Raw genomic sequence first — 15,506 nt, forward strand, 5'->3', positions numbered from 1 at the left:
TACCTTGTAAAATTACACTATTTAGTTTTATGTGGCTGTGTTTTGTTTTTATTGTGTTGTATGTTTTAATTATTTGTAACCCAACCCCCCCCCACCACCACCATTGAAAGTCCATTTAGAGGCATATATGTGCAAAGACTGTAAATATTATAAGCTAATAAGAAGTCATGTAACATTCAGTGGTTTTATATTAGATAAGTTTCCTGCAGCAATTGCTGAAAATACAGATTAATATTGCATTTTAACTGGGCACTCTCTATTCCATTAACACTTTAAGGACACTTTGTTTCCCTGAAACACATTTTATTTGCCATCCTTTTGCTGTCTAAACACTGTCTGTTCAAATGGAGTTACACAACATTTAAAAAGACAAATCTGCTTTCTTTTTCTCCTCTATGTGTGCAGTAGCTCTGATTTCACCGTGTGTCAGAAATAAGCACACTCTGATTTTGCCAGCACTTTGGGGCTTAAAAATAACAACCAGAGCCTTCACCTGCTGTGGAAAAACCACTAGCCAGCCATAGGTTAGAGCAAATCAGTGTGCTAGCAAGCGGGGGAAGGTGGTGTGTGCAGATTGAGAGGGAGAATCTTCAATGACACCTCCGCCAAGAATAGCACACTCTTGGCATCCCTTATGTGCACCAGTAATCCGTTCAAAGCTCCACAGGCTGCTTATCAAGGATGGATGCTCCTCTCTCTGGCTGTCTGTGCCAAGCATCTTTGAATAACACAACCTCTAGCACTAAGGAAAGACCCAAAATCCTCACTGGTACTTAAATGCTAGAACTGTGGGCAGTCATTTTTATTAGTTGATTTTTCTTCTCTAGCTTTATTAAATGGACTTGCATCTTAACAGAATCACAATAAAGTTGCATTTTCTGAGGTATGGAAGGAATTTCAGTAACCTACAACGTAATAAGAGCTCCTGCTTGTTGGGAGGAACATCCATCTTTAATATTTTATTGTGTTTTGTATATATGGAAGAGGAAATGTCATGGGTTGAGGTGCAGCCGAAACTGAGAAGCTTTCAGCAGTTCTGAGTTTTTCGTACTAATTTTTAAAGTTTTATTAATGTGCTCAACAACAAAAACTACACACCCTTACACACACACAAAATATGTGTGAGAAAAAAATACAAAAACAATATAATAAGGACCACTTCATACCTCTTGAACTTGTCACAACTATAATGTTTACATTAACCTTATTTACACACTTAATAACTTATCTATCTATCTATATTTGTATCTCTCTCTATATATATCTACACACGCACACGTACACACACTCTTAAAGAATATATTACGTCCTATGGTAAAAACCTTATAAAAATCAATGTTGTCAAATCATTCAGTTGCAGAGATGAATCACAGGAAATACCTTTATTCAAAACATTGCTTCATTGTTGTTTTAATGATCTCCATATTTTCAGGATAGTAGGGGATGCTGAGGATGGTAGATTTTGCGTATCTTTCTCATAAAGTGTATTCTGCACTCTATTATTTATCTATTTCTTAGAAGTGATTGGTTTGTAATCAGAGCAAGATAGATAGATGATAGATAGATAGAAAGATACGGTAGATAGATAGATAGATAGATAGATAGATAGATACGGTAGATATAGATAGATAGAAAGAATCAGTCCTATATAGTAGATCTTGAAAAATAGTTGAGGTGGCACAGGGAATATTAGAAGCACTGAAATATGTAAAGTACATAAAAGGTAACAAAAGCAAATATTGAATTTACTGGTAGCTGCAAGACCAGGTATGGGAAAGCCCAATCTGCTCCATAAAGCATGAATGCTTGCAGAAAGTTTGGTACTTAAATTGTCAAACCTTATAAATGTATCACAAATCACTAGTTTAGTTTTTAACTCTTTTGATTATTTAATTTCTATATTATTTAATATATTCAAAATATCTCTAAGCAGTGTACAAAAAACTGAAGCAGCAACAGATAACTTAAACAAAGTATTACAAAAATACATAGGTACATCCACCCAATCCAAATAACTTTATTGTACTAGCCATTGATCATGACAAATCTGAATCAAAAATAAATACAAGCAAAAGGGGTGTCGTGCTATTTAGCTCTCTGCATCTACCTTGCAGTTCACTGCTATATTGTCAAGGGTCTTCTTTCTGATCTTTTTGGCCTCCAAAGCAAAAAGGGCAACTTTATGAGTCACTGAAACGTTTACATCACTAAGAAGCCATAGGACCTTCTCTGCCGGGGAGAGACATCTTTCCCGTATGGATGGTAAGGTGAGAAATCACCTCCTGCAGTTGCCCACATATTCTTCGTATGGTACCCTTTTATATCGTCCATCTAGGACGGTGGAGGGCATAGCTTGAAAATGCAGCTCAGTAAAAGGAAATCTTAAGTGAGTCTGGCTGGAGATTCAACAGGTAACTGGCTCTAAAATGGACCGTTTTTAGAACCAAGGAGAGAATTTAGAGGATTTGACTGCTTGCAGATCACATAGTGATTCTGTCCAGTGGCACCAATCCCTTAACTGGCGTTTGTCTGTGGATATAATCTCCTCTAGTTTATGGAAATAATAGGAGTTCAAATAATGTTGGGTGTTACATTTCCACCACTGGCTGTTCTCCAATTCCACATAGCACAGGGCTGGCGAGCGCTCGCAAGGCATAGAGGACAGTCTTTTCAGGTAATTAAATCTGGGGCAATCAGCTCTTGCGGTTAACATTGGCCATCCAGCTTCTGTGCGTAAGAGTGCAGCTGCCATTTCCTTGGGTAGGGAAAACAGTCTCTTGAGAAATTGGTTTTGCACCATCTCTAACCCTTTAATAGCACTCTCATCCTTGCCCCAGATTTCAACTCCATAAAGCATTTGAGGGATCACTTTACTGCCAAATATTTTTCTGCTCTTTGTAAAGTCAAACTTCATCAGAGCCCCCATCTCTCTCTTCCATATAAAATGTGAAATAAAAATGTTACATTAATACAAAATTACTAATACATATAAATCAATATCAGCTCATTTTCCTTCAGACACACCCTTGCACCAGCCTCTGGGTTCTCACCCAGGGTCCAAACAAACTCTCAGCTCACCTACAGAAGTCTCACAATGAGAAGAGTTTTTAAAACAGCAGACATCACTCTAGTCTCTCACTCTAGACTTGCTTTTTATTGGCAGGCCCCAGGTGGATGATACTTGCTCAGGCTGCCCACAGCTGCATCCCATTTAGCTGCACTTTTCACATCCATTTCCAGGTACAGCAGGTTTGTTGAGTTTCCCAAGGGGTCCAAATGATGGAGAAAGGGCCCTCCTCTGCTCACAACTCTTTCTTCATCCTCTGTCCTTCATCCTCCTCGAGCTGCTTTTGAGACCATAGGAGTTCACTCGTGTTTAAATGTAATGAATCAGCTCAATATCAAATAGATAATTGTTTTAACTTGTTGTATTAGGTGCCATAAATAAGTCGCACTCAGACTCCAGCACCTGCCCTTCATGCAGAAGTCGGCTGGCTTTTGATTAAAAGAAAGGCTACATGTGGCACTGGAATTTATTATATGGTATCAGATGAATGGCTGGGAAACAGGCATATATTTCCTCAAGTAGAATGGAAAACCAAAGTGGCATTATTTATTGTCTAACACAGGTGTGCCATCTACCCATACTACTGTTGGGCAAAAAATAACTAAGGGGCAAATTATATGAAGGCTAAACTGGAGAATATATAGGCACAGCAGCAACAATTTAAATTTTCTCATAGCTATTGCCTTTTCTTTTTTTTTTTAACCAAGGTTAAACTAACCAAAGTTAGTTTTCCAACCCAGTAACACTGCAAAACATGTTAAACATGTACTTTGGAAACTGTACATCACTGAGGACTAATTTTACACCTGACATTTTGCTTTAGTTTAAGAAATAAAGCATGGACAACATTGTATGGGGATTATGCTTGTGTCTATTTTTACATTGTGTTGAGGAGCATCACACAGACTGAAACAATGAAAATACGTTCCCTGGTACTAGTTTGAAGTTAACTGGTATGAAGTCCAGAATAGTACTGGAGGTACTGAATTGCATGGTTGTATTTCAGAGTAATAGAGTGACATCTCCTCCACTGTTTAGCAGTCAGATTCTTGTCTAGTCTTGGCTGGCAGCGCACAGCAATCCAGTTAAGGTTCCTTAACAAAAGCCTCTGGAAAGAGATTCCGATGGTTCCTAGTCAGAAGCAGAGGGACTGCCCCAGCTGATCACTTCCCTGCTTGCACTGTAGTCCTGGAAAGCCTCTCTAAGAAGATTTGCAATGTACAGATGTCAAAGGCAATTAATTCTGTGGCCGTCTGTTGGTATTATTAGAAGAGCATATCCTGATGCAGGAAGGGGAGCTTTCCTGGAGATTTCCCCCCTTTATCTTGCCCATCAAAATTGTCGAATGACTGTTTTATGAATTTGGTGGCTTGGTAACTTTTGTATTAAATTTAGAACAGAAATAGAACTGTACAGAATAAGTGTTTTTTATAGAGATCTCTACCTTACCCTCTGACTGGCTCTCTGATGTTACATGGAGCCATTAGCCCAGACAAATGTAATAAGGTGACATGAGCCTATTTCAGACTGTTTCCCTCTAAAGTTAATTGATGGAAGTTGCCTGCCTTCCAGTTCAGTAGCGTTATTCCCAGGAGTACAGGAGTGCAGCTGTGGGTGTTGTGCCAAGTGCTTGCATTGCCAAAGAGTCAGAAGAATATGCTTCCAAACCCATCTAATTTATCTAATAATGCCCTGAGTAGCTTTTGTTGAAGCCAGCGTTGTCAGGGTATTAGCTCGATATTTTGGCTAGATACAAGTGTGCAAGCTTCACAGGTGTGGACTAAGCAGACCCACATGGGTAGCTGTTGGCAAAACCCAGTAACGTGCATCTCAGTGGTTATTTTCTGGTAATGCTAATGGAAAAGTTACATTTTAAAAATCGTGGGAGGATTTCAATTTCATTTTTGTGATAGGGTGAAAAACTATAGCTCATTAGTAGAGAAAATGTTTGCATGAAGAAAGTCCCTAGTCTCCAGTTTTATAAAGGGTTCAGATTGGAAGAATCTCTACCAGAGTCCCTGGAAAGCAGCTGCCAGTCAGAGGAGACAGTACCAGTGTAGAAGAACAACAGTTTGGTCTCCTACAAGGCAGCTTCCTACCCTTGGCATACCTTGCTCTATCCTGATTCTCAGTTTAGCTTTCCATAATGACCTGAACTGTGACTGTTCTCAAATAGCATCTATTCTCTGCCAAAACATTTATTTTTGATGCCACTGGCAAGGGGCAACTGGCAGCTTTAGGAGCATGTGACTCAGTAGGAATTGGTGTATTGCCTTCCTCACCCACCACCACCACTGCCAGTCGACAGGCAAATGAGGAGAAAATGGCATTTGTGGCACCTGAAGGATCTTTTGAGAAAAGAACAAGGATAAATGACTAGGGAAGTCTACTGCTCCTTGTTCTTTTCTCAAAAGACCCTTCAGGTCATCTACCTGTATGAACAGGGCTCTGCACTTTTTATTATTTGTAGTATTCCACTATATATGGTAAGTATAAGGCATGTCTGCTTCCAAACACGCTTACAATCAAAGGTTTGCCAGAAAGGAGAGAACAGAGGGACAGGCAAGAGCAAGCAGGGATGAATGAGAGAAAGTGTAGCATGTTTAGTTTTTGTTGCAGTTGAAGATAGCTAGCTGTGGGTGTAATCAAGGGATATTACAAAAGTTGGGGTTTTGTGGGCTGCTTTGAAGGAAGAGAGACTAATGGAGAAGACTTCACACAAGAGGGAATGGGATCAGGTCATTAAAACCTTGTTCCTTTTTGTATTTTTAATAATCAGGTTTTGTTACTTTAGTATGAAAGCTACCCAGGATGTGTGTGTGTGTGCGCGCGCACACACACACACACACACACAACACACACAATGCTTAATTTATGCATTCACATTTTATAATTTGGTTTGCCTTTACATCAGATTTGTGGATGGGTGGCTACATATATTTATTTGTTGACTCTTTTGTTGATTTATTTGTAGCCCTTTTCTCAAGAGCCTCCTGAGTCTATCACAGTTCTTAACACAGCATGCATGAGATGAAATAGCAACAAACTGTGATAGTTTTCAGGGACACGGGAGTTCATTGTAAATATGCACACACAGATACACCTCAGCTAAATAAAGTGATTCATTTTATAAATCTGTGATTGCATTTTGAGCATGCTGGAAATGAGCTGGGAAGAGCATGTCAGAGTGCATTCATTTTTGCTGATGGATGTAGAGAGCCAGCATCTTGCTGCGTGCTAAATGGTATCCAAGGATTTGCCTAGTGCCAGGAAAAACCAACCCAAAGACTCTGTAATATCCCATGCTAGTTGTGCTTCATTAGTGTGCGTATTACTGAGCTTTGAAGTCACTGCGTGGGTTGTCGGCACAACTGCTGATGCTGAGAAAGGGCTCGTGTTGATGGCATTTAAGTTAAAGGGCTAGAACTTGACTCTTGACAGGATATCATTTGGTGGATATTGTTGGTATTTTATTTTTAACCCTATGTTTAAGTCCCATATTTTTCCATGTATAAGACGAGTTTTTTTGCTAAATAAAAAAAGTAAAAAATTGGGGGTCGTCTTGTACACGGAACATGGGCATCCAGGGGGATTTTTAAAATATTTAAGCATATGTCCAGGATTTTGGCTTGGGCGTGCTGAGGTTCTTCCTGCTGCTGTCCCCCCTTTCTCCTCCCCCCCCCCTCCGGGCTGCATGCTGGCGACTGGCTCCTGAAGCCCCCGCTGGTTCGGCCACCGGAGCAAGAGCAGCTGCCACCTTTGCTGCTGAGAGCTGCCTCAGCTACCTGTCCTCGCCCTTCTTTCCTTTTCCCCCCCTCTTCCCCTCTCACACTCCCACCCTGCCCCCAGCCCGCTCTCCACCTTCCTCAGCTCAGTTTGCTCCATGGCCTGGCCTGGCGCAGAGTGGGCTCTCCTGCCTGGGAGCCTCCTTCGCCTCGCTTCCCCGCAGCAGCAGCAACAGCTGCCACTGAGGGGGAGCATGCGGTGCCCCAGCTGCTGCCTTTGCTTCTGCGCCATGGTGCACTGCATGCACCCCATGCTGGAAACTTTGAAGGCGATTGCCCCGAAAAAGATTAGCTTGCCACCGCAGATCATCCAGATTTTCACTTCTATTTTAGGGTTTTGTTTTCTTAATTTTGGGTTCAAAAAAATAAGGGTAGTCTTATACATGGAAAAATACGGTAACTTACATAAACACGAAATGCTAAAAATTGAAATAGCCAGGAGATTTAGCATATGCACTTAAGTTATAAATCTCTTTATGTAATGACACTCCAGATTTACAGTTTCAAAAGGCTGCTTGTTGGCAAAAGCAATCATCTGGGAAGCACTGAGTAAAGTGGCTTTATAATGGGACTAAGAAGGGCTGTAGCTCAATGGTAGTGCACCTACATTGTGCCAGATTCCCAGATTCAATACTCAGCATCTCCAAGTAGGGCTGGGAAAGACTTCCTGTCCGAATTCCTGGAGACCTGCTGATAGTCAGTGTCATCAGCACTGAGCAAAATGGACCAATGACCTAACTCTGCATATGGCAGCTTCAAATGTTCCTAATGGGTGCAAAGCCAAAGTTGTTACTATTCAAGAGTGTAAGGTGTCAGGGTAGGGGTGGGTTACTGAGCTCTAAGACATTTGGACAGAGAATTTTTTCTATCTTCCCATAACCCCCGTTTCAATTTCCATGTTGTTGCTACTAGGCTGCAAAGTGTTATACACCATAATAAATAAGATATGTAATTTGTGCAGAGTTGTACTTGTGGCCATGTTGGGATCTTTCTAGTAGGTCCACGTCTACCTCTAAGCAGATTGGAAAATATGGCAGACATTACTCCAAGGGAAAGATTGCAGTAAATAGATGTGCATACGCTGAGGATAACATTTGATGCTTAGAATCAGTAGTGGAGTATTCAGATTGCCCCACATTTATTATTACAGCCTTAATACTTATTATAACCCTGTTAATTCAGTATTGAAATTAGTAGTAGTATCCAAATACTTGCAGATGGGATTGCTGAAAGAATAGTGGTTTGCTTAGTGGCCACCTAGTGCATTAAAAGCAACTGAGTTTTGCATTGTGGACTTGCTGGTTCACATCTGAGAGTCTTGGACACTCTTCTCCATTAGATCTCATTTGCACGTGCCAGTAACACCAAAAAGAAAAAAGTGTGCTAGTGATCTAGCTCTGCAGTGGGTTATGTGGCAATTTTGGGAGAGGGTAACCAAAATAGCAAGCTGAACAATACAGCCTTTCAAAAGAAAAAGACCAGCCCTTAAGGTCCAGCTTTTTCTTTTGAAGTTCTTCTTAGGAAAGATGAGACAAAGGACTAGTGCTATTTGTTTTCAGTTTGGGCAAAATTCACCTTATTTTAGTTAGTATTGTCCTGTGTGATTCTGTGTTGTCGAACTTGCCAATTACCTTATTAGCAGGAAAATGATTTTCCCTATTCTACTTTCTCTTCCAGTAATTGCCCTTCATTTTTGGCGGCTGCTTTAGCCCGTGCGACCGCCGATGAAGTCCTCCAGAGTGATCTTTCGGCACATTACTTGCCCAAGCATGATGATAGCCCCGATGGGATCATACGTAAGTGCCTTATATACAGTATCTTTTTGTAAAGCACTTTAAGGTTTTTGCTGTCAAGTAGTGTATGTTATGAAATAAATAAAATCCCAGAACATGATGAAATGTCAGTCCATCTGCTTAATTATCAACCCCAAGTCTCTCCACTCCTTTTGGCTTTGATGCCATGGAGCATGATGCTTAACTCGCCCTCGCTCCCCCAGCAAAGAACAGGAACAGCATTGCAAGCAGAATCCTCTGATTTGCATCTTACCTTTGGACAGTTGTTTATGGGGTGGGCATCCATTGTCCTAGGTTATTCTAAGGGATATTGTGTTTCTTCATTTTCCACACATTATTCTCCTCTCAGAAAATTCAGGAGAATTTTAGAGGGATCATTGTTGTTTTGACATTTGCAGCACAATGTATTTCTTTTTAAAGGCAATCTTTTAAAAAGCAAAAGAAACTTTCCCTTTTTACTTGTTTGTATTTATGATGCAGCAAAACTTTCCATCCTCCAGCCATATGCTGTAATTCATTCTGGGTGGTGCTGACTAAGCTCCCTCTGCGGGCTCCCCAGAACGCTTGTTACAATGAAAGATAGCATCTCATAGGAGAAGCTGGCAGGGTGTTTGTTGTTCAGCCTGGAAAATATATTGTCATCCTTCCCTCCTTTGCATTTGCTTAAAATATAAAAAATTAAGTTCATGTGTTATTTACAGCAGAGGCTAATACTGCCTATACTTTGCCCTCATTTGTAGGTCTTTCTGCCTTTCCCAATCCTGTGCAGGTGAATGAAGCAGATTTGTCATTGTTCTGGCTGAGCAGCCCTCATTAGTTCCAAATTGAGATCTGTTAAAACTTGCATAAATATTTGACAGTCTCCAAGGAAATGTTGACATTTTTCAAACTAATCATTCTACACAGAATATTTGAGAGAGCTGGAAATTCCTTGCAGCTGCCCTATTTAGAATGTCTTTAAACTTGTAATGTACAGAGCCCAACATGCTAATATATCAGTTAGCAGAATGAGAACATGGGTGAGCACCAGTGACTGTGGCAGAATCATATGCAGAGGGCAGTGGCTCAGATATAGGGTTGAGCAGGCAGGGATTTCATATCCCCATTGGCATACAGCTTCTCGGTGACTTAAGGCAAGCTGTGAGCCTTAATTTCTAATTTGTATGTTGGAAATTAGTCCTGCTTTGTTTTGAGAAGAGGAACTTAGAAGCATTTCCGCATTATAAATGTATGGTGATTCCATAAATTACTTAAGCTAGTTGCTAAAATACAAAAAGGATTCTTAAAGAATGAGAGGTTCTTAGGAGGACTTCCCAAAGCGAGTTACCATGTGGTTTCTTCTGAAAGCCTTGACCTTCCTCTCCTTCTTTGATGGCTTTAGGAATGAACCTGAAAGTTATACAAGTCTCACCTGAATTAATTATGGCATAATCACAATCCTTGTTTCATATTGATTTTTATACTTTGTATTATATTTATATTGAGCTCAAGGAATATTCAGCTAGCATAATGAACTCATCAGCTTTCAGTTGCAAACAGCCGCATAAGAACCCCAGCAGCTTTGAATTTTGGTATGTCAAAAGAATATGCAAATCTACCATTGGAAATGGGTCACAAATTTGCTTTTCTTCCTTCACATGTCCCGTTTTGCAGCAGTTGTCAGCTAGCCAATTGCCATTGTTGGGTAAAATGGCTGGGCCGGGTCTCCCACTGTAACTGATGCAATTAAACAGCACTTCCAGCCCTGATGGTTCCCAGGCAGCAGGGGGAAGATGAAATGGTGCATGACATAGGCAGGATGACAGCTGACTCAGCCCTAGCTTGGCACTGCAACATTAACGATTGATGAGTAATTTTCAGCTGCACGGGGGTGGATAGCCTGTTGAGGGCTCTTTTTTAAAAAAAAATATCTGAAGCAGTAATTATTGATGATGCTAACACTGTGTGTGCTATCCACAGGGGGCTGCGTTTAAAGTTTCAGCACAGCAAATGGGCACCTTCCTTCAGAGGGGTTTTCTGAAATGTGCAAAGCTGCAGGAAAGACAGTGCCTTTCTCCAGGGTATTGGGTGGGGAAGCTCTGCACTTGTGGGACTGGCCACTGCCTAGACTAGAGGAGCGGGCAAATCACCATGTGGTTGGCTCTGATGACTTTTGATGTCGGAATATTCGTTACCTGCTGCCAGGAAAACCCATTGGGGTTGGTGCTAGAAAATGAGGAGAATGGAAATGAGCAACTGGTTCCTCAGTGGTGACTACATTAGAGATGTATCAGGCTGGAGAGCTGCCAAGGAAGTGTGTCTGATTAACTATTTGCTTCAGGATTGGCAGACACCAGACAGCCGGTTCTGGTCAGTGTTTTGCAGCTGAGATGCAACCCAAAAGACATATTGCTAATCCTAGAAGTTCGGAATTATGTAGCAGCTGGATAAAATCAGATTGGAAAATAAATTTGGATAAATGAACTAAGTGGCTAGAAGCAGTCTTGAATCATAGTGTTTGGTGTGATAGCTCATGTTCTGATCCATCACACCAAATTGTTCATTACCCCAGCATTGTATTTGAGAGCTCACCTGGTCCATAGCTAACAAGGAATTATATGCAGGCAAATAAGCATGCTGGCAGTGGGATGGACTCTGTCCTCCTCTGTAGCCACCATGGAAACATGTAATCCCCTCCCCCCTGCTGCCCAGACTACTACTTTTTTGGACTTATTTACAAAGTTAGATTAGAGATTATTTCTGTCGAGTGACAAAGGCATGTAGTTTCCCCTGGCTACTTTCGGTGGATAAATCATGCCTACTTAAGGTTCATTTTAAGATCGTGAAAGCACAAAAGAAGGTAGACTGTGCAAATACTACTGGGGACCTCACTAGTTGTGTAAAGGGATCTCTGCATACGATCTGCAGAGTGGGACTGGAAATTAGTATGTAGTTTTGTTTGCTACAAGCACCTGACATAGTGTTGATACATTTGAAAATTTCAATAAAACATAGACAGAAAAGAGGTTATCTGTTTAGGGGTGAGGAACCTGGGGTCCTCCAGATGTTGCGGGACTAAGTTTCCCTCCTGCTGACCCTGGAGCCATGCTGCTGGGAGTCCATCAATATCGGGGGGGGGGGGGTGACACACAGGTTTCCCACCCCCAGACTGGAAGTTCCTGGTCAGCACAATGATGCTTCTTATTTCAGCAGAGACCACATGTCCACTCTTCTCTTCTCTTGTATCCGGTCTCTTAGAGGTAGAAACAGTGAAGCTGGCTCGTACAGTGTTCAGCAAACTCCATGAGGTTTGCAGCAGCTGGGTAAAGGACTTTCCCCTCCAGCCGAAGCCCCACCGTTACTACGAAACATCCATTCATGCCATTAAGAACATGCGCCGCAAGATGGAAGACAAACACGTCTGCATTCCAGACTTCAACACCCTCTTCAACCTTGAGGTAAAGAGCTTTTTGAGGAAAGGAGAATGGACGGGAGGCAGCTAGGACACAGTTATCAAACCTCAAGTGGGACAAGAGCCAACAGATCCCTGGTGTGTTCTGAGACAGAAAGAAATTGGCACTTGCTGTACCCACAGATAAGCTTACTGATGTCGATGTAGCTAATGACTGTCCAATCAGAGAACAGAGAAACATCACCAAACCAGCAACCCAGTTGCAACCACTTAATCAGTTGTTGTCGGCTGCAGAATAGTCGTCACCTAGCTCTTTACTGAGTGTGGCTCTTTTGTCCCCCAACCCCAGTTAAAATGCCAGCAGCTGAAGCTGTTTGCCTGTGCTATTTGATGAATATAAGAAGAGCCTACTGGATAAGGCCAGTAGCCCATCTAGTCCAGCATCCTGTTCTCACAGCGGCCAGCCAGATGCCAGTGGGAAACCAGCAAGCAGGATTCAAGCACAAGAGCACTCTCCCCGTTTGTGGTTTCCAGCAACTGGTATTCAGAAACATTGCATCCTCCAAGTGTGGGTGCAGAGCATGGCCATCATGGCTAGCAGCCGTTGATAGCCCTTTTCTCTATGAATTTGTCTAATCCTCTTTGAAAACTATCCAGGTTGGTGGCCTTTCTCAGCCTCGTTCTCAGGGGTTCATCATATCAATGCCCTTCTCTTGGCAGGATCAAGAGGAGCAGGCCTATTTTGCAGTATTTGATGGCCACGGAGGAGTGGATGCTGCCATTTATGCTTCCATCCACCTCCACGTGAACCTGGTGCACCAAGAGATGTTCCAGCATGACCCTGCAGAGGCACTGTGCAAAGCCTTCCAAGTGACGGATGAACGCTTTGTGCAGAAGGCAGCCAGAGAGGTGAATGAGCAACATTAATTCGGGTGAGGGTGGAGGTTAATTCTGAAAAATCTGCTCAACAGTTATTTGAGCCTATCTAAATGGCCTCCCCTGAGGAGTGGGGATTAAAGGGGTTTGGACAAAGATTTCTTTCTGGGGCAGCTGTTTGTGCCATGAGATCTGCAACAGGGAGCACTTCTGCAGCCAGCCACAGAATAAACAGTTCTTACCTGGAGCAACTTGTGGTACAGGTTAATCTTCCAAATCTTCTAAAGGCTGTGTGTTTCGGTGGAAGGGTGGTTCAAGCTGGGGGGCAAGAGTCCTCAGGGAATTACTTCCACTTTATTGGGGCTATTTCACATTCTCTGTAGTGTTTTGATTAATGTGCCAGCATATGCAGAGGCACAACTCAGAACCGTACATTGATGCATTAGAGCAACTTGGTAAAATCTTTGCTTGTTACTCCATAGGCTTCAAGTATACAATAATAATAATTTTATTTATATGCTGCCCATCTGGCAGTAAATAGTCCATCAATCCAACCACCTGCTTAGTTCACAGTCTAGCTGCAGTTGAGATGTGTGTTTGAAAATGCCTGAAGCAGCCAGGCAGCTTCTGCCTGTCTATAGCAAGACTAAGGCTCTGTTCTCTCCCTAGAGCTTGCGGTGTGGGACCACAGGTGTTGTGACGTTCATTCGAGGGAACATGCTGTATGTGGCCTGGCTGGGAGACTCCCAGGTGATGCTTGTCAGGGGGGGCCAAGCAGTGGAGCTGATGAAACCTCATAAACCGGATCGTGAGGTGAGCCTTGCCTGGGATAATGGCAGAGTGGATGGTTTTCTAGCCCCACAGGAAGGGAAACAGGTGTGGTGGTCACTGCACCATTTATATAAAAGCATTTCTAAGCAACTTTGGAACAAATACAACATCATAAGATAAACAGTAAAACAGTATTAGAAAAAAAAACCCCAAAACCAAATGATAGTCAAATGGTTCAGCTTTTTGTGCCAGGAAAAACAGAAGAAAAAGATGTGTCTTTTGAAGCAACTGATGGATGATGGCAGTCCCTCTGTACTTCTGATTTGGGCTCTGTCAGACCCTCACTGTCCAGTTGCCTACTAGCTACTGTAGTTAGCCATTAATTTAGGGCCAACATATTTCTACTTCAGAGGGAAATGGATGAAAATTGCCACAGCAAGTAAATTGTAGTGTATGAGTGTGAGAGAAAGCATGCACTGAAATATTTAGGAGAATCCCCAGCATCAGCCTTTGACCAGCTTATGTGTTCCCTTCTGGTTTAGGATGAGAAGAAGCGCATTGAGGCCCTCGGCGGCTGCGTGGTCTGGTTTGGGGCTTGGCGAGTCAATGGGAGTCTGTCTGTCTCCAGAGCCATTGGTAGGAAACTGAAATCCTGTCTTCTGGTCTATTTTATTTTTCCTTCTTCATTTTCTTTCCTTATTAGCCCCTATGAGTTTTAGTGACTAAATATAGTTTCTAAATTGGTTGCGACTTCCCAGCCAAGGAATACTGTAATCACAGAGAAAGATCCAGTGAAAATGTCTTCTCAGAATGCTGTAGTAGCTAACAAGGCAAATTCAGCACTGGGAAAGGGATGTTACAGTGTTGCTATGAAAATCTGTCTTCAGATCTAAGTGACTGAGCACCTCATCTCAGAATATTGTGGAGCTGGAGGAAGTACAGAAGGAACACCTGTAACAAAGAGGTTGGCGCTTTTCAGTTCAGAAAGCTGGGAAGAGAAAGATATACCTTTATAAAACACTAGGCAGATGCATGGTGGAAAATATCATCAGCTGTTAGCTGTATTAGTTAAAGTGGAAGCTTTCAGGATGAGTATACCTGATGAGGGGACAAGCAGCTCCAACTTCAGAATTCCCTTGCCAAATCAATGTGTCCATCTTGAAGTCTAGTAGTCATAATTGAGGTGTTTATTGGATTAACAGCACAAGATTATTGCACTTCCAATTAAACCAGAGTGTGACCAGATGGCTCTATAAGTAGAGAAGCAGATGCATTTTGCCAATCGTCTCTTGAGTGGGGCACTCTCTGACTGCACCAGAGAGCATGCTGCAGGGCTCACTTGTTGTGATAAACAGGGGCATGTCCAATGCAGGAGTTACTTATCTTTCCACTGTCCTAGAAAGGCAGTGCTACAGCAACATCCCAGAACGCGGGGAGCTGTTGCTTAGGAGAGCTGTGCTTTATGAGCAGAGTATGGGAGAAAGACAGCATGCTAAACTCAACACAAGACAAAATGGACTTTTTATACTCAGGAATCCCCATTGAATTTGCAAGGTCCAATTTGATTTACAGCTTTCCTCTCATCCCCATAAAGCAGTGCAAATCCAAAAGTGGGCCTCTTACCAAACCTGAGGTCTAAACACCCATGAGCCAGTAGCTTAGAAAAGATGGCATTCTGAATCATCAGTTGATTCCTAGGCCTTTTAAATTTGCTCCACCTCTTCTCATGTTTTCTGGCTTTCATGCCAAATGAGAGCTAGAAGTGAGTCCCCACCCAAGAGGTTTCAAGCCCTTGTCTCCCAACCAGTGAGCAGTTCCAGCTG

General features: G+C 42.2%; 1 protein-coding gene across 1 annotated transcript in view; it reads left to right on the forward strand.

Annotated features, from left to right (window-relative positions):
* PPM1E (protein phosphatase, Mg2+/Mn2+ dependent 1E) overlaps window positions 1-15,506 on the forward strand; it is a 98,669-nt gene that overhangs the window by 77,504 nt on the left and 5,659 nt on the right. Inside the window, exons 2-6 of the mRNA XM_079955543.1 lie at window positions 8,530-8,648; window positions 11,883-12,082; window positions 12,757-12,945; window positions 13,582-13,725; window positions 14,226-14,319. Of these exons, the coding sequence (XP_079811669.1) occupies window positions 8,530-8,648; window positions 11,883-12,082; window positions 12,757-12,945; window positions 13,582-13,725; window positions 14,226-14,319 (746 nt within the window). The remainder of the gene's footprint in view (window positions 1-8,529; window positions 8,649-11,882; window positions 12,083-12,756; window positions 12,946-13,581; window positions 13,726-14,225; window positions 14,320-15,506) is intronic.

This window comes from Podarcis cretensis (genome assembly GCF_951804945.1).
Source record: "Podarcis cretensis genome assembly, chromosome: 15".
Classification (NCBI taxonomy): Eukaryota; Metazoa; Chordata; class Lepidosauria; order Squamata; family Lacertidae; genus Podarcis; species Podarcis cretensis.